Source organism: Doryrhamphus excisus, chromosome 10, assembly GCF_030265055.1.
Source record: "Doryrhamphus excisus isolate RoL2022-K1 chromosome 10, RoL_Dexc_1.0, whole genome shotgun sequence".
Lineage (NCBI taxonomy): Eukaryota > Metazoa > Chordata > Actinopteri > Syngnathiformes > Syngnathidae > Doryrhamphus > Doryrhamphus excisus.
Window position 1 is genome coordinate 5,870,443 of NC_080475.1, and position 17,604 is coordinate 5,888,046.

The window sequence follows — 17,604 nt, forward strand, 5'->3', positions numbered from 1 at the left end:
TGCTTCTTTTCTACTTTGAGGCCTGACGACATTTAGCGTTGGTGTCACGCTGCAAAAAAACAAAAAAATAGTCTGCGGCTTCCCTGCTGTGTGTGACAAAACATCAGCCAGTTAGGCGTGACTCGTGAAATGCTTGCGAGCTGGAAACAATATTTGCGACATGAGAAACGGCGCCAATCTGCCGTGTTAGCTCGCAGCTTTAGTGATGAAGCATACCTGTCAACACCAGCCGACACCCGATAGCTGGGCCTGCAGCATCACACCTGAACAACAACAACCGTGACCTGCAATGACACCGTTAGTATGGCCCCATACCCAGACACCTTCATTGGAGTCAATAGAATATCAGCTTTATTATAAATACATACTGAAAAATACATAAACTGGCCCCTTCGACTTTAACACTCTTTTCATGGGGGTTACTGTGGGAATGGTGAAAATCCACCAGTAATTGAGACGCAATATAAATCTATATTTTCCACACAGTTTGACATACTCTGATTTTGGAGCAACATTTGCAATAAAAGTGATTCTGTTGGTGGCCGCTTCTCTCTTTAATATTCCTCACACTTATTAAAACACACTTCAAGTAGAAAGATGAGTTTCAGTGTTGCGTCTCACAGCAACTATGGTGCCTTCAAGGACACCCGGACAAAGCGTGAAATCCCAATGCTTGATAAATGTTATATATATATATGTTTTTTCCCCCCCAACAGTGGTACATGTATGCTGTACATTCTATGCCGCCTGTCTTTAGTTGGGTCGCAGCAGTATGCTGGAGCCTATCCCAGCTGACTTTGGTGGCCAGCCAATCACAGGGCACATATAGACAAACAACCATTCACACTCACATTCATACCTATGGACAATTTGGAGTCGCCAATGACCCCAACATGCATGTTTTTGGAATGTGGGAGGAAACCGGAGCAGGGATTCGAACCCAGGTCTTCTGACTGTGCGGCCCTGGAGTATCACATATAGTTAGGGATGTCCGATATTGTCCAACTCTGAATTTCTGACACCGATATCAGCTGATACAGATACCGATATAACGATGTAACATGACATATCCCCTGTAGTGGAATGAACACGTGTGTTGTATACAGCGGGTTTTTTTAATATTAGTTTTCATGATTGGGAGAAAATATGATACTGATGTCACATTTGTAAGCTGATATTGGGCCGATAATTATTGGTAACGATAATTATCAGACAACCCTACATACAGAGTCTACAAGTGATTGATTTCTTGTACATACATACATACATATACAGTATAGTATATCCCCGGCAACACCCACATTGTCGTCAAAACGTTGTGTACTGTGAAAGGCACCTGTGATCGAAGAGGGAGGAGGAAGAAGTTGCAGCTGTAGGACGCCATTACTAAAGGAGGACGGAAAAATAAGGAAAATACACAGATATACTTCATAGGTTTTAACAAAGACACAAAAACGCTACAGTGTAACGGCACCAGGATGACAAAGAGGCACGCTCAGAGGAAATACACGAGTCACTTCATCATTTCATGAGTCCAACCTCGTAGGATGATTGATGTAGGGGTCATCACATGACATTCTGGTCCATGACAAAGGTCTGAACTTTATTGATTGAACGAGAGAAAACTATGAGAAAATGTGTATATAGTGTTCACTTATTGTGGGCTATTTTGAGAACCTATCCCTGTGATAAGCGAGGGAACTCTGTGTATACTTTTTCCCAGTAAAAGGTGGTATTGACCGGTCCGTTTTGTAATCCTGGTTTTGATCCTTGATTTTGTCCAAACATGCTCTTTGTTCTGTGACAAAATGATAGTATTTTATATTTCAAGGCCGCCGTCAAACGTCACTTTTGCTGAGTATTTCTGAGTCACGCTTTTAAAAAGCTCGTTAGTGAGTGATGTGATCGCTTCCTAAAAAGCTGACACATTCCGTTGGAGGAGTGACGGAGGGCACGTCAGCGCGACTCCTTCAAATTACCGCATGGAAGTGAAAAAAAAGGCCCCAAAATACACACAGTGATAGCGATAGTGATGAAAAAAGTCATTTTTTTCTTTACTAAATGCAAATGTAATACAAAAGCAAACAGTCAGAAAGGTACCTGGTTAGCAACGACATGATAGCGCTATCAAAGCTAATTACGACGATCCCACGTTAAGACAAACAACCCAGTGCAGCAAATCTACTTCAGGGATTGTTCAAAGTGGATCCAAATTCAGACTAGAAACATTACATAAATACAAACATCGACATTTTCATGATCGATTGGAAGGCATCGTAATTCCATGATGTGTTCTGTGGCTTTATATAAAAAACAATGCATAGAAATAGTAGACTTATTCAGCCTTGGAGGGGAACTATATATAAGCTAATACCATGTACCAAGTGGAGCAGCAATGGAGCTCACCCTTCATTTGTCAGTCTACTCGTCTACCTCCCAGAAGGAAGTCCCCTTGACCACAGAGGAAGTTGGGCTTCCTTCAATTCACTCCTTAAGTGGAGAATGCGTACCCTACTAACCTTTACAACACTCCCTTCCTTGGTCTGGACTACTGGGCTAAAGGTGAGCTAGGCTTCAACAGGAGCTGGTCTGGAGGTTGCCCTCAGTGAGGATGGAGGTGATGGAGGACGGGTCGTAAATGCTGTCGTCGTCATCCGAGCTGAGAGCCGATGAATCCAACACGGGCCGCATTGTGGCTTTCCTCCTGCAACATCCAAGCATCGCCATTGTTACTGTGTGTTTATATGAAAGGTGTTCAACAGCTCCCTCTAGTGGGCAAACCAAGCCATAGCCATGAGCATGCATGGCCTCGGATGGCCCTGAGGGGTTGCTCGGGTGTAATAAAACGGCATTTATGGTGATACATTGTACACACGTCACACTGTGAAATACCTCAGACACACTGAGAATCTCTTCCAGGTGTGTGAGGACTATGCGTCGGAATTCCCGGGTGATGGCGTCACTCACATGCAGTTTTTTTTTCCCCTCATGTGACGTAAAGAGTTGTTGTGTAACCCGTCATCATCAGGCTTTAGCGTGGAAAAGTAGTGATGAAAACGCCGCAGCAGCTTACTTGAGCTCCGTTTCCAAAGCGGTGACCCGCGACTGCAAGGCCTCTTTGAGCTCCATCTGCTCCTCCATGTCTCTCTGAGCCTTCCTCCTCAGCGTGTCCACCCTCTCCAGCTCCGTCTCGCCTTCGTCCACCTGCCTCTTCAGGGCCTTCACTTTGAGAGAAAGCTGGAAAGACAAGATGAGCGCTCACACGCTTTCATGGTACTTAAATGCAGGGGAGCCCGTTTTATAAAACTCAACATCCTTGGCTTGGCTGACACTTGTTGAATGACAGTACGTGAAAGTAGTCATTGCTGCACATTTAATAGGAACGTTGGCCACGGGCCGAAGGACATGCCTGATCATAAAGGATCTTTCAAGCTACTGCAGTTTGCTGACGTCATTTCCCTCCATTTGTGCAAATGGGTGCGGGTGACTTTTGTTAGCCAGGAAAAAGAAGGTGAGAAGTAGACTGCAAACAGACGAAAAGATCTTGGGTGCTGTGCCAACGCTTTGAAGGTGAGGCGAGTTCCTTTCCTGCTGCCCTTTTTTAGTGATTGGTTGGCTGACGTAAGATTGGACCGTGCCTCTGCATCGTCACTATGCCGCCCCCTCAAACGCTTGTAGAGACTTTCCTTGGGCTTGAGCGTGCAACGTGGAACTGTCTGCCAAAAACGCTAAAAGCGCCATTTCCAGGAGAGTCAACTGAAACTCGGTTCCACGCATGCAGAAATATACATCCGATCGCCCTATTTTTCATTATCATAATATATATCACCAACCCTCCCCAAAAAACATGAACATTTTTTTTCTTAAATCATATCAATAGTGAAGGACGGAAGGACGAAAGTCCCACGCCTGCCTAGAACCAATCGTGTTTCCGATACAGATTACGTAGTCGTCTATTGAGTTTGTTAGCTTGTTGACTAGCTGTTTAGCTTCCTGTGTAGTAGCGGCAGTCAACTAAAACGACACCTAGATCAATACTTTAGATGCAACTAACCGCTCATCAATTTGCATTCTTTTGTTTTGGAGGACTTTTTGGTGCTTTTGCAACCAATCACAGCTCTCAACGTTGACGCGGGTTTTGAATTTTGGGTTGTGGATGTGAAGGTCGCCTAATGAATTGTCGCCTAATGACGCCTTGAGTCATATACGCACAGGAAACCATCAATTACAGCCTTGATGTGACGCCATTTTGGAAGGCTGGTACCTCGACGCAGGCTTTAGACGGGGTGGTGTCCACATAAACGGGTTCCACGCTAAGGAAATAATATTGTAAACATGCCAACCTGATCTTTTTGTTCCGTGTATGTTTGTCTCTCCTCGTCCAGCATCATGTTCAGCTCTTTAAGCTTCCTCTCCAGACGCCGCTGGGACGCCAAAACAGAATTCTTCTCTCTGCACACAAAAACAGACATGATGACCATATGCTGTGGAAAAGTATTAGTACACACTTTTTTCACTTCCTATGCTCATTATATACTATTTACATAAAGATAGGGACATTAGGCCCCCGAACAAAAGCACAGGACAAAACCAAAGCGCACCATCACCTCCGCACAACCCACTGCCCCCGACCTAGAGTCGGACAAAATATGTGATCTAGGAACAGATCAACAGACATGATGGTTCTATTGCAACTGGCTCTATACCGGTCCTCTTCATCAATAAATGTTATTTATGATATTGCAGTATTATAGTTAAAAATATGACATGCCGGCCATATGTCTGACCCTGGAACACATTTCTATTATCTCTTAAGGGAAAAATCAGTAGAAACTGGAGGTTGACCAGCGTCTCAGATTACCTCTCCTCACTCCGGAGATGCTCCTCGAGCTCCTGGATTTTGCTCTCCAGCTGAGAGACTCCAGCCGAGGAGCGAGACTGGCCCTCCATGTCGGCGAGACGACCCCGCAGCTCCTTGAGCTGCAGCGAGCGACAAAGCCGCGCACGTTAACAGTCGAGCTGAACAAGTCTCCTCACGTGCACGAGCGGGCGGACATACGTGTCTCTCCATGGCGTTCTTGTCCAACTCCAGGTCCTGTTTGGACGATCGCTCCTGCATGATGTCCGAGCGCAGCTGATCGATCTGGTCTCTGCTTCGGGACACGCGCTCCGTCAGCATCTCGGCGCTGCTCCGCTCCTCCTCCAGCTCCAGCTCCAAACGCTTCAACTTGTCCTGAGAGACGGGAGGACACATTTTAGCTGCGTTACGTTCACTCATCAACACTGGTCCTGTCCACATGCTCCACCGTGCACCCTCTTCCTCTTGTGCATGTCTGCTATATTAGGTGACCGACTGTAGGGGTGCTATTTCATGTCTAGAGGGCTCTAATAATGTTAAAATTATTTTGAAAGGGTTTCTGTTAATTAATATTGAATCCTACTTCACGGAAATTATACTTATCAAGGTTGCGGTCATGTTAGTCCACCAGATAAATATAGCTTTTCATGCTAGCTGCTACAATAATATTACTGTAGCTGGGTTGATATAGAAGTCAGTTATGTAAATACAACATTGTTGGTGTTTTGTTTGTTTTTTTAGCCTCAAAATACGCATTTCCCATGACGTCCATTGTTAGCTAGCTCATATTAAGTCATTTTCTTGCACTAGAATGCACAGAAAAGGGAAAGAAATATATGGACTGTGAATGATGGGCAAAGTTCCCCAAAAAGTGCTGTCCCCTTGAAGGCCCCATATGGCTTACCCCCCAAGCAATGTTTCTTTCAATCCGTTCATGTGGTTTATTATTCCGCTTGCATGGTCCATTCCCACTCAACATGGCTTTTAATCCCAAAACACAGACAAGCAGCAAATGCACATAATTATATAATAATAATAATAATAATAATAATTCAAATACCTCCAGGATACGAATCTCTCTGATCTTCTCATTGAGGTTGTTCTTCCCCGCCTCCATCTCCCCGTCCAGGTGTCGAAGTCTGTTGGTGAGCATCTCTTTATCCAGCTGGTGGTTGTCTCTCTCCTCACACGCCAGCAGGAGCTCCTTCTTCTGCCGTGACATCTGTCGGAGAGCCACACGCGTCACACGAAGGCACGGCCACGCCCACCTCAGTCTTCATCGTGCCGTGTTCGGCGTCCACCTCCTCCTCCAGTCGCCTCAGATTTGTGTGACTTCTGTCCAGTTCGCTTTGAGCGTCGCTTCCGTGACGCTGCGCCTCCTGCATTTCCTTGCGTGCGCGCTCTCTCTGCTCCTCCAGTTGATCCCTGAGAGCCTGCAACTCTCTGGTGGAGGACGCGGTCAGAGACTCAAACTGAAAGTGAGACAAGGACAAAAAGGGGCAGATTATCTTGGCGCTTTGGGATTAGGTGTGCAGTGATTCCCGTCAGTCATCAACTGACTGGGAAAATATTATCTTGGACGAATAATGTACCTTCTAGAACAATGACATGCTCTTCCACTAGATGGCAGAAGGCACACAATATTCATGCAGCTGTGGTATGCTGTGAGATATTTCCAATGGCGGCCTTGGCTCAGTTAATCTTGGGAAACACTGACTCCTTTTTACCTCCTTGTTGATCTTCTCCAGAGCTCTCTCCTGCTGTCGTTTGATATCCTCCACCTGGCCGAGGCTCTGTTTGAGCGCCTCCTTGTCCTTCTCCGCATCCTCCACACGCTGGCTGAGCTCACGGTGCTCCTGATTCAAGCGCGAGGTTTTTCTCTTGGTCTCGTCCAGCTCGGATCTCAGGCCTCTCACCTCGGCGTGGAGGGCGAGCTCGGCCTCTGAGCTCTCAGCAGCGTTGGTCTGCAGCTGAGCCTGAAGACATCGGGACATCAGGACAACATGACCCTGAGCCGAGACACTCTGAGACCCGTTAGGAAGACACCTCACCTCCAAGCGAGAGAGTTTGTCCTTGAGACGTGTGTTGGACTCCTTCTGCTCCTTCTGGGCGTCTTCCAAGGATGTGAGGTCCACCTGAGCTCTGCTAAAACGGGCTTTGCTGGCCTCCAGCTCCTCTTCCGTCAATGACAGTTTTTCTTTAAGCTGGCTGGATTCATTGTGTGCCTCGCTCAGCTTCTGCTCCAATTCTGAGATGGTGGAGGGATCCGGGAGCTGAAGGACATATAAACAAGGACACAATCTGGATATGACGTCTCCTCTCCTTTACTCACCGCTCGTCACCTTGCCCTCACTACTACAATGGGATCAGCCGATGCTAAAAAAAAAGCCACTTCAGGGTGGGGCTGACGGTTGTTCTCCACCAAAGCATCAAAACTGATTCATGTGTCGTCTTACTAACCCGTTTGCTTTTCTCCTGGGCCTTGGCAAAGTCATCTTTGGCCCTCTGCAACTGGTTCTTGAGCCGGTCGATCTCGTATTTCAGCTCTGCTTCTTGTTCCTGGTGGGCCTTTTTGATGGAGATGATCTCCATCACCTTTTTGTCAAACTCTGTCCTCTGCTTGTCCGTTTCCGACTTTGCTTTACGCAGATCAGCGTGGCTCCGCTCCAGCTCCTGCGCAGGTAAATGGCCGCCACGCGGGTTAGTTAGTTTGCTCTCTCCAGATGGGTTCCCTGTGGACCAGCGAGTCTCCTTCACCTGGCTGAGAGCTTGTTTGTGGCTCTGATCCGGTATCTGCTGTTTCATTGCGTTCAATTTGTCCTGGAGCTCCTTCAGTTCCTCCTCGCTCTCTTCTTTTTCCAGTCGTGCTTGGAGGAGTCTTGAAGGAAAAAAAAACGTAATTTAGTAATTTCCATAAATGCTAATATGCTTTATCCGTGGCTGTTTGAATTAGACAATGACAAAACATTGCAGGGGTTAATGAGCAAATAAGTCATTATGGAAATAAATCAACATTCATTTAGAAGCTAAACACACGACTATAAGATCATCCACACTGTAACACTCAGGAGGTGATGAGGAGATGAACACACACATTAGAATGAAAACAACAAAACGAGAGCGACGTAATGGTGGTCGTGAATCGCTGTCAGGACTCACTCCTGTTTGGCAGAGCGAAGTTCGTCCCTGGCGTTGTGAAACTGCTCCATCCAGTGGCTGCTCTCGTCTCTGCAGTCCTCCAGCTGCTGCTGGAGGGTGCGAACGGACGTGTTGACGCGCAAGCGCTCGGCTTCTATGCCCGCATGAGACTGACGGGGAAGGGAAAAGATTCCGTTATGGCAGATGAATCACCGCTACAATACCAATGAAAGGTGGTTGGAGTAGTCAGTGTACAGCTTGTGTAAGTGTGCATGGCGGTGGGTACTGTATGTCCTGGTCTGGGGCTGCAAGGAGTAATTGATATTGTCTTCTCCACAAGACTAGACAAGGGGCAATAACAGGAGAACTCTACCGGTTGTTGCCTACCGTATTTCCAGAATGACTTCCCCAGGTAACGATAGTGCATACCTGAGACACCTGCTCCATGCTGCTCCTCAGTTTCTCCATGTCGGCGCTGTACTGCTCCCGGAGCACCTCGATCTCCTTGTCGTGCGTGGCCACCTCGTCCTTCAGAGCTCCCTTCAGCGCCGTCAGCTCCCTCTCCCGCTGGCGCAGGGCCTCCTCCAGCTTCTGCTTCAGCTGACAGACGTCCATCAGCTGCGCCTCCAGAGTGGCCACGTCCTGAAACATTCCCAGATTGACACTTCGTGTTGGATTAATTGCAAGAGCTAGGCAATCTATTTCTGTCCCAGCAGGGGGCAGCAGTTCATTCATCATTTAGCCGTGCTAAACAGGACGTTTTTGTCCCGAGTGACCCAGGGGTGCTCAGGGAGAATTCATCGTACCGCCTTGTTGCCATTTTCTCTTCTCAATTCATCTTGAAGCTCGGCCAGCTGGTCCTCCATGTCCCTGGCACGGGCCTCCGCATTCTCCCTCTCGATGCGCAGCTGAGTCAGTCTGAGAGAGGAGATGGTTGGAACACGAGCCACTGATCCATCACAACTTATAGTGACGTTCTACACACAAGTTTGTGATTTAAAAAAAAATATATACATTTTTAAAAATACAATATCTCCACTTAAAAGTTTGTGGAGCGTTAATTTATTCAACGTTTGAATTGTGCGTTCCTCACTCAGAGTGGCTGTCACTCAGCTCTTTCTTCTTCCGGTCCAGCGTTTCCTGCAGCTGTAGATTAGCGTCCAAGCAGGTTTCCAGCTCGTCTTTCAGAGCTTTATCCGCGTGGCTAACGGAGCCCTGCACGAGCGCAGATGATAAATAAATGAATAACGACTTTGGAGGGCTTTCAAGCGTAAACAATGAGCTTTTAGCAAATGTTAAAGCGGCCGGGGCAATTGGCCAAAGATCAATATGCAGCAGGGATTAAGTTCTTATGGGCTATTAGAGATTAAAACCTGCCCGACTTCCTTAAGACAATATGCATTGGATCCTTCCACTCAACTTGCCTTGTTGTGCGTTTCTGTGTGTGTGTGTGTGTGTGTGTGTGTGCACCTCTGACCAGGCCAGAGGATTTAAGGGATTAATCCAAGGATTAATCTGAAGCCCACTCCACGGTATCCAAAGCCCTCCCGGTTTGGGTTGTTAAAAAGGCATGAGCACTCCAGGGGAATCCCACTCGCAACCACTGCAACTTCAAGAGCTTCAAGAGCGCCTTCATGAGCGCCGCCTTACCCTCCGTTCTTTCTGCAAGGCGTTCTGGAGCTCCACCACCTTCCTCTCTAGTTCCCTCTTTTCCCTCCTCAAATCCGGGGGTGCTTCTTTGTACTGGTGAGGAAGAGATGGAAGAGTGTTTTAGGAAAAGTGCACTTTTTCGGAATTGCCCATCATCCACAATCCTTATATGAAACATGAACACATGTCTGTCATTTGTGTGTGTTGTAAAGATATACAAGCAGATAAAAAGAGACAGCTCATTAGTGCACGTAATGGGACACACCTCCAACGAGATGTGATGGTTTTAAATCCGTACTGTAACTGGTTGAAATGGAGTTGGTGGAACCTCAGAGCATGAATGGAAGCTAGCGGGGTTAGCTTAGGTTAGCATGCTAGTGTGGTTGCGTGTGTGTGGACTCTTCACCGCTTTGATGTAAGTAGCGTTTTACCAGGTGCAAGTTCTGTACTTCCTTCCTGGGCGCGTTGATGTCACATAGCGACCTCCAGTAGGTAGCAGCGTAACACCTAGCGTTACCCTTTCCAAACTCCATGACCAACAACAATAAGCAGCGTTACCTTTTGGTAGTGGCCTGAGGCATTGTCTAGGGCAAAGCTAGTTGCTAGCCGGCTAGCGTCTTTCTACTCTGTTACGTAACAATTTTGTGATATCCAGTGTTGAATTTTTCAGTTTGTATTTCTTTAAAATGCACAGAAAGAAGAAACACATGAGGATTGTGTATGACGGGCAAAATAAAGTTTTCTTTGAAGTGGTGAAGAATGTGGAGTGAGGAGCAAACCTGAAGGTTGTGAATCCTCTGGCAGATGATGTTGACTTTATGCTTGATGGAAACGTCGCTCTCATTGGTCCTGAGGGGAGAAGAAGGTCAAACCACCTTTTCCACGTGAAGATGTGGAGACCCGCCAAGCGTACCCTTCTCTCAGGATGCTGTACATGGTCTGCATGATCTGCTCCTCGCTGCTCATCTCCGCACTCTGGTCCAGCAGCAGATCAGGGGTCACCTTCAACACATTGCAATGCTCTCACCCAATACCAGTCCCAAGTCCAGCCGTGAAAAACCGTACAGGCAGTTCTTACTTGTGGCTCCGTCTCCACAGCAACGTATCGGCCCGATGTCCGCTGATTTGCCGGGTGTCCAGGGATGTCGGTGTGAGCGTTCTGACCGCGTGCCGGGCTGCTGTGGTTTGAGGATGAAGGCAACGGGTAATGGTGGGCGTTGCCACGCGGATGCCCCGTGACTCTGGGGTCGCGGGAAGGAGACGGGCCTCGCTGCTGACCTCCACTTCTGTCGTCGTCAAACCGGTGCGCGTGCTGCGGGGCGCTCGTGAAGACCCGGCTGTCGCTCACCAGCGACCCCGCCGAGCCGTTCGGTCTTGCCTGATAAGAACCGTCCCAGACATTCCGAGCCGGTTCTCTTTCTCCTCGTGCGCCCAGCCCGCTGTCCAGGTTGCCATAGCTACCCGACTTACCATCCCCTGGGGGCCGAGACAGCTGAAACTCCTCATCACCAGCCCCTCCCTCCCTATCTAGGAGCGATCCATGGGATTGGGCCCGGCGTAGCGCCCCCCCTTCTTCCACGTCATATGTTGCTGGCTCACCCCTGTCCCTCCTGCGGGGGAGGCTACCGTAGCCGGACGGGTACTGAGTCCTGAGCTGAACTCCGTACGAGTCGCCCTTCTTGCCGTCTTTCAGGACCACGTACGGCTGTCCCGCGATGCCCTGCACCCTGACCGCCACGCCGTACTTGGAGAAGGTCTGAGACTTTGTTTTGGGTTGAGGGCCGGGCTGCACTCCGCCGTATTCGTGGAGGTCATTGATGAAGCGGATCTGGACCCCGTGGTCCACTGGAGTCTTGTGAGCGGAGGATGATGTGTTCATGCTGCCGACACTGGAAGGAGACGTAAGACATGGTTCATTTGCTGTGGGAAGACCGACACGTCACACTAAGACACATCACATTTACACAGTCACAGCTTATTTAAATACGCTGTTGGCTAGCACGTTAGCGATTTTAGCGGTTTAATACAACACACCACAAAAAATGTCAATCCTTCATTCATTCATTTTCTCCCGCTTTTTCCTCACGAGGGTCGCGGGGGGTGCTGGAGCCTATCCCAGCTGTCTTCGGGCGTAAGGCGGGGTACACCCTGGACTGGTGGCCAGCCAATCACAGGGCACACATAGACAAACAACCATTCACACTCACATTCATACCTATGGACAATTTGGAGTGGCCAATTAACCTAGCATGTTTTTGGAATGTGGGAGGAAACCGGAGTACCCGGAGAAAACCCACGCATGCACGGGGAGAACATGCAAACTCCACACAGAGATGCCCGAGGGTGGAATTGAACCCTGGTCTCCTAGCTGTGAGGTCTGTGCGCTAACCCCTAGACCACCATGCCGCCCAAAATGTCAATATTTTACCAAATTATTTTTGTACCCAATTATGCTCGCACACAAAAGCAGTCTCAGAAAAAACGTGTTGCAGTTTTACATTTAATGATAGCCAAACTTTGCCAAACCGCCATCACTCGCTAACAACAAACATAGCTACAGCGGGCATGTGTGTGTTGCGTGGCTTCCGTGCACGGAGCAGGAAGAGGGCGGGATATGGCGCCGGCAGCAGGTCTTCTCCGTGTCTCGGCGTATACTGATACTACATTCAAATCCTATGTTTAATATGTTCTCATGTCAGATTTTTCACTTGAAGAACGTCTGTGAAGAACGTCCAGGTCCTTCCAACTGTCCTTCCGGGACCTTCCATAAAGAATGGCAGGAAGATCAATGAAGGTTTCCTCAAAGAAGTAGAAATAGAAACTATGTAATACATTAAAAATTGTGTGTGTGTGTGTACTTCACATCTTCCCAGAACAGTTAATAAACGTTTTATGATGGCGAACAGACGAGACCGTAAAGGCTCCACGATAATACCCGAGCAAGGGGATCTGCCGTTCTGAGATTCAAACAACCCCCAGCCAAGAGGCGTTGGTATAATCCCTCAAATGTGGAAATCAAACCTGCGAGACCTTTCCACGAAACAGCAGCTGGAATCCAATAGGACAGCAACTTCACACAAACGTGCACCACTAATGCTGGTGTGGACTTTGTCCTCGGCTCAGCGCTCTGCATTAGTGATTAACTTGAAAGCACACACCCACGGATCACTTTCGCCTGACAGCACCAAACCAGCAACATACTCCAGATATCTACGTACGGAAGGAAAACTTTTTAGTTCCCTCGGATCTCTTATTAAAACCTGTTCAACCTATGAAAGCACCCCCCACCAACCACCCCCGACCTCTTGGCTCGCTACCTTTCACTCCCTCGCCGCGTTCCAAGGTGAGAGATGGAAAGCGGGTTGGGAAACAGAGAGGACGAGCGTATCTTATCAGTAAGTGGTTGGCCGCCTCCTCCTCCTCCTCCTCCTCCTCCTCCTGCAAGCCAAAGCCACACCAAAAGTAACAATCACATAGTTGGCTTTGTTTGGCACTCGTACGCCTTCATGCTGGCGGATGCTTACACACAACACATTCTTCAATTTTAATGCAAACGCCTTTTCCTCGCCTCATTATTTTTGACACGATGACAAAAAAATTGCCACACAAAAATCCCACAAAAACTACTACTAAAAAATTTTTTTTTAATTAAAAAAAAATGTATTATGGAAAGCAGGAAGTGAACAAATGTAACAATTACTGATTGTAAAAGTACCAGATGGAGGGGTAGGATTTAATAAGCTTTGCTTCTTCCTACTCCTTTTGGACATGTGGAACTGGGAACTGATTATGGGATGCAAAATATGTATGTATGTATTATTATTATTATTATTATTATTATTATTGTGTCAGAATTGAAACTCCCACTTGAGGTCCTCCGGACAAAAAAAATGTCACCTTCCGATTAACTATGAATAAAATATGCATTATATTATATTTACTATGTTCTTTCCTTAAAGCTTTAAAAAACTAGTATATATATATTTTTTTGGGGGGGGGGGTACGTAACCTTTTACATAGACGCCATTATCGACTATCAATAGCGCACACTAGTCACATCAGTAGCTAGGCATCCTTGCAGGAAACAGAACGAGATGTGACATTTTTCTGCATGCTTTGAATGGGAAAAGGTAGCACCATCTTGGGGACAAATATTACAATGAAAACTTGAAAACTAGTCGTTAAACTTGAAATTTTTAAATAAACAATTTCAGTAGGACTTTTTGGGCATTTAAAAAAATATGCTCTGGCAAATTCAAATATAGCTTCTGCACAGCCATAAAAAAAAAATTGTGTCACAAATAGGGTCATTCCACAGCTCTGGTAAAAGTTTTATGGGGACAAAATTGCCAGAAAAACCCTGAAAGAGCTGATAGAACCTCCAAGTGTCCGTGGTGTGACCTTGCACCATCACATTTACTGCACAGTGAAGTGGATTTCTTTTCTCCACCAGTGGGAGCTGCAAGAGGAAGCGGCGTCACATCGCATTTGTGCAGCACAGCGTGAATTCTGCGGCCGGCTGTCTTTCCGCCAAGGTCGAGCGGACACGGCCGAGCTGAGAGATAGTACACGGTCACGAGAGCGCTGCCGATCAGCGATGTCCAACCGAGCTTCACGATGTTGCCGTGATGACGCCTCGTATCTGCTCCCTGTCTAATCTGTGTCACGTAGGCGACGCAGCTCCAAGTGGGACAACGAGGGCGACGGGGACCCATCCTCCTATTGTGCGGCTGATGTGGGGCGGAAAACGAGGGCAGCAATTCTGAGAATGACAAACGAGCCCCCTGAAGCGCCCTTTCATTCCCCCTCCTGACATGGAATATCCCCTTACAAAAATGTGCAAACTTCCTGCTTTTTTTTTGGGGGGGGACGGCGTTAGCGCGTAATAGATACAATTTGAACACTGAGGTGTACCCATTTAAACGACAATGGCGACATGTTGACTCGTTTTCAGTGAACGGTAAACCCACACCGTTACAAAAGCTGTACACTGAATACTCTAACATGTGTCAAAGTTCATTGACCCTTGAGAAGAATCAGGAAAACGGTTCCAAACTTAACTGGAACGTGAAAATAGGCCACGATTGGGTTATTGAGCAACAAAACCAGTGTATTGTGTGACGCTGTAAAAATACCACACAAATGACTCACTTGGTATGCGGCAGGTAGAAGTGACATTTAGGAACTCCATCATCAACTCCAGATCCGACCAAACTAAAAGAGACGTGCGGAAGTCGCTCACACACCGGGCCCTCTCGCCATTATGCAGGCCACACAAAGGAGGAGGACCCCTCTTGGTCCCGTCCCAAACAAACAGCCATTTATTCCTCTTTTCAAAATCCAAGCGCATTGACTGGCGCAAACAGAGGCAGGTTCAGTGGAACCAAATACTGCAGCACACAAGGAACACTATAGGAACACACTTTCCGATAACTGGCCTGAGATTGATCCCGTACACCTGCTGACAGCACATCAACTCATACTGTATATAAATGTCCAGTACTACAAATAAAAGATACTTTTCTTGCATTACACCAGAAATTAAAAATATCTTAAAGTTACAGTGTGGTACAGTCAATGTCAACAATTCACATGTGTTTTGGTTCCGCCCAAATATCATTCATTTTTGGAAGAGACTATGTAAAACCATGGAGAGGATTTTGGGCTATCATGTGAGACATTGTATCTGGGCCACCTGGAGGGAGACTTTGTGTTAAGAGAAGATAGATATTTGTATAAAATCATGTTGGTAGCAGACGGGGGTCTAGGGGTTAGCGCACAGACCTCACAGCTAGGAGACCAGGGTTCAATCCCACCCTCGGGCATCTCTGTGTGGAGTTTGCATGTTCTCCCCGTGCATGCGTGGGTTTACTCCGGTTTCCTCCCACATTCCAAAAAACATGCTAGGTTAATTAGCGACTCCAAATTGTCCATAGGTATGAATGTGAGTGTGAATGGTTGTTTGTCTATATGTGCCCTGTGATTGGCTGGCGACCAGTCTAGGGTGTACCCCGCCTTACGCCCGAAGACAGCTGGGATAGGCTCCAGCACCCCCCGCGACTCTCGTGAGGAAAAAGCGGTAGAAAATGAATGAATTAATGTTGCTAGCAGGTAAAAAAGCCATGAAGAAATGGCTTCATCCAAGAAGCCCCCGGGTACTGGGGGACTGGCTTTGTGTGATGAACACAATGACACATAGACACATAGATTGAGGACTGAAGAAGACATGTGTGGAGAAAAATGGCTGAAATGGACACTGTTCACGGACAAAAATCAAGGGAATGACTGGAATTGCACCATGACAGGGAATGTGGGATAGCCATATTGTGTGCTATGTATGTCCAGTGCCCCCTTTTTGTTTTGACTGTGTTTGTATTGCTGTTGACGTTTTGTTAAAATAAACAAACAAACAAACAAATAAATAAATAAAAATAAAGTATAAAAAAGATACTTTTCTGGAGTACATTGTGTAGCTAACTGTGTTACAATGCTAGTTTGTGGTACAATTATCGATTTAGTCCACTGGTTATTCAGTCATATACCTTCCCATTTCCTTCCATTCAACTGAAATACTGCATCTTTACCATAAAAACTCAATCAAATGTGCCTAAAAGTGAACTTAAGGAAGTCGTTGACGTCTTTTTTCGATGACAAATAGTGAAGAAGCCACAGGTGAGCTGCTAGCTAAATGCCACCATTACGTTCGTTGTATAGCAGCTTTAGCTTTTACATCGCTTCGATATAATTACAATGTTTTAAAACACATTTCATCCAGTGAGGAGTTAGCCAACTTCAAATGACTTTAAACGATTAAATTCTATACAGTCTGTAGCGTGTAAGTGAATTTAAAATAAAGAAAAGAAAGGAATAACGACATAAAAAAGTCAAGTACAAGTATCATGACAGCTCGCGAGCTGTCTTGACAATGAGGATCCCCGCCACCATCGTACAAAAGTTACCTCGTACTTTTCCCTCGCTTCCCTTTCTCCTCTGCGTCACTTCGGTTCCACTCCGGGGTAGACGCGTCGCCTACTTTCCCACACTTGCATCCAAAAAAATCTCAGGAAGAAGAAGCAAATAGTCGCTGAAAAGAGTTCATTATGCGGCGGCGACTGCAACCTGTTACCTTCCTCCGGGATGCGACAGTCCCGCCCCTGTCTCTGTGCAGGGACTGTTCTGATTGGACGAAAGCACAAATATGTAGGCGGGGCCCTAGCTGGTGGACTTTGTCTCCAATAGGTCAACACTAGAAGTCAATCATTCAACCTGTTGTTTATTAGTCTTTGAAATTAGGTTGTAATTCAGAGCAACTGCAATGATGAACATCATAAAACTACCACAATTGAACAGTCAGCAATCAATAGAAACTAACACTGGCTGATGACGCTGTATGGGAGCTATTTTCACTACTTTCACCACAAGAGGGCGCAATTATTCACCTGATTATTTACTTCTGAGGCTGGCCGTGACAAGTAAGAATATCAGAGGTTGTGGATTCTTTGTGCAGATAAATACACACATAAATACTCAAAATACAAATAGGACAGGGCAATTACTACTATTTTATGTATAATAGTACCCAAGCAAATATCAGCTGTCTTGGAAGTAATAAGTATAATTGGATATTAAAAGGGCCCAAAAATGTCCAAGCATAGTAGGATGTTTTACAGTCATTGTAAGGAACAAAATTTAAAAGAAAAAAACATGTTTTAAATTGTTTAAAATAAAAATAATAAAATAATGATAAAAATTAAAAAATAATTTTAAATTTAATTTAAAATTAATTTAATTTTAAAATTGCTCAGACGTGCAATAAAATATCACCTGTAATAAATATATTGTCCAAGAAGATATCAGATAAATATAAATTTTTACAGTCATTGTGAGGAACAAAATTTTAAAGAAAAAATGTTTTAAATTAAAAGTTGCTCAGACGTGCAATAAAATATCATATGTAA

General features: G+C 46.2%; 1 protein-coding gene across 2 annotated transcripts; it reads right to left on the reverse strand.

Annotated features, from left to right (window-relative positions):
• Positions 1-323: 323 nt before the first annotated feature.
• LOC131136747 (cingulin) lies at positions 324-17,364 on the reverse strand. 2 transcript variants are annotated; one of them, XM_058083953.1, is made up of 20 exons: positions 16,606-17,364; positions 10,725-11,535; positions 10,560-10,648; positions 10,426-10,495; positions 9,647-9,739; positions 9,090-9,211; positions 8,803-8,914; positions 8,426-8,638; positions 8,018-8,166; positions 7,616-7,736; positions 7,319-7,531; positions 6,910-7,131; positions 6,586-6,834; positions 6,160-6,330; positions 5,919-6,080; positions 5,060-5,233; positions 4,862-4,980; positions 4,344-4,452; positions 3,074-3,237; positions 324-2,704 (listed from the first exon to the last, which is right to left on the reverse strand). In XM_058083953.1, exons 2-20 carry the CDS (start codon positions 11,523-11,525, stop codon positions 2,575-2,577), a joined length of 3,483 nt encoding a protein of 1,160 aa, XP_057939936.1. In that variant the 5' UTR covers positions 11,526-11,535; positions 16,606-17,364; the 3' UTR covers positions 324-2,574. The 2 variants fall into 2 exon arrangements, with proteins under 2 accessions (XP_057939936.1, XP_057939937.1); XM_058083954.1 differs by lacking the exon at positions 16,606-17,364 and adding an exon at positions 12,964-13,080 and having other exon boundaries at positions 1,338-2,704.
• Between the last annotated feature and the right edge of the window lie 240 nt (positions 17,365-17,604).

What these genes read in the sequence shown, in the direction of transcription:
- LOC131136747 (XM_058083953.1), bottom strand. Translation starts at nt 11,525, where the DNA reads ATGAACACATCATCCTCCGCTCACAAGACTCCAGTGGACCACGGGGTC. An exon ending in CCTTGCAGAAAGAACGGAGG is followed by an intron (nt 9,212 to 9,646) that starts GTAAGGCGGCGC and finishes GCGCTCGTGCAG; the next exon opens with GGCTCCGTTAGCCACGCGGA. An exon ending in GAGAGATTCGTATCCTGGAG is followed by an intron (nt 5,234 to 5,918) that starts GTATTTGAATTA and finishes CCCGTCTCTCAG; the next exon opens with GACAAGTTGAAGCGTTTGGA.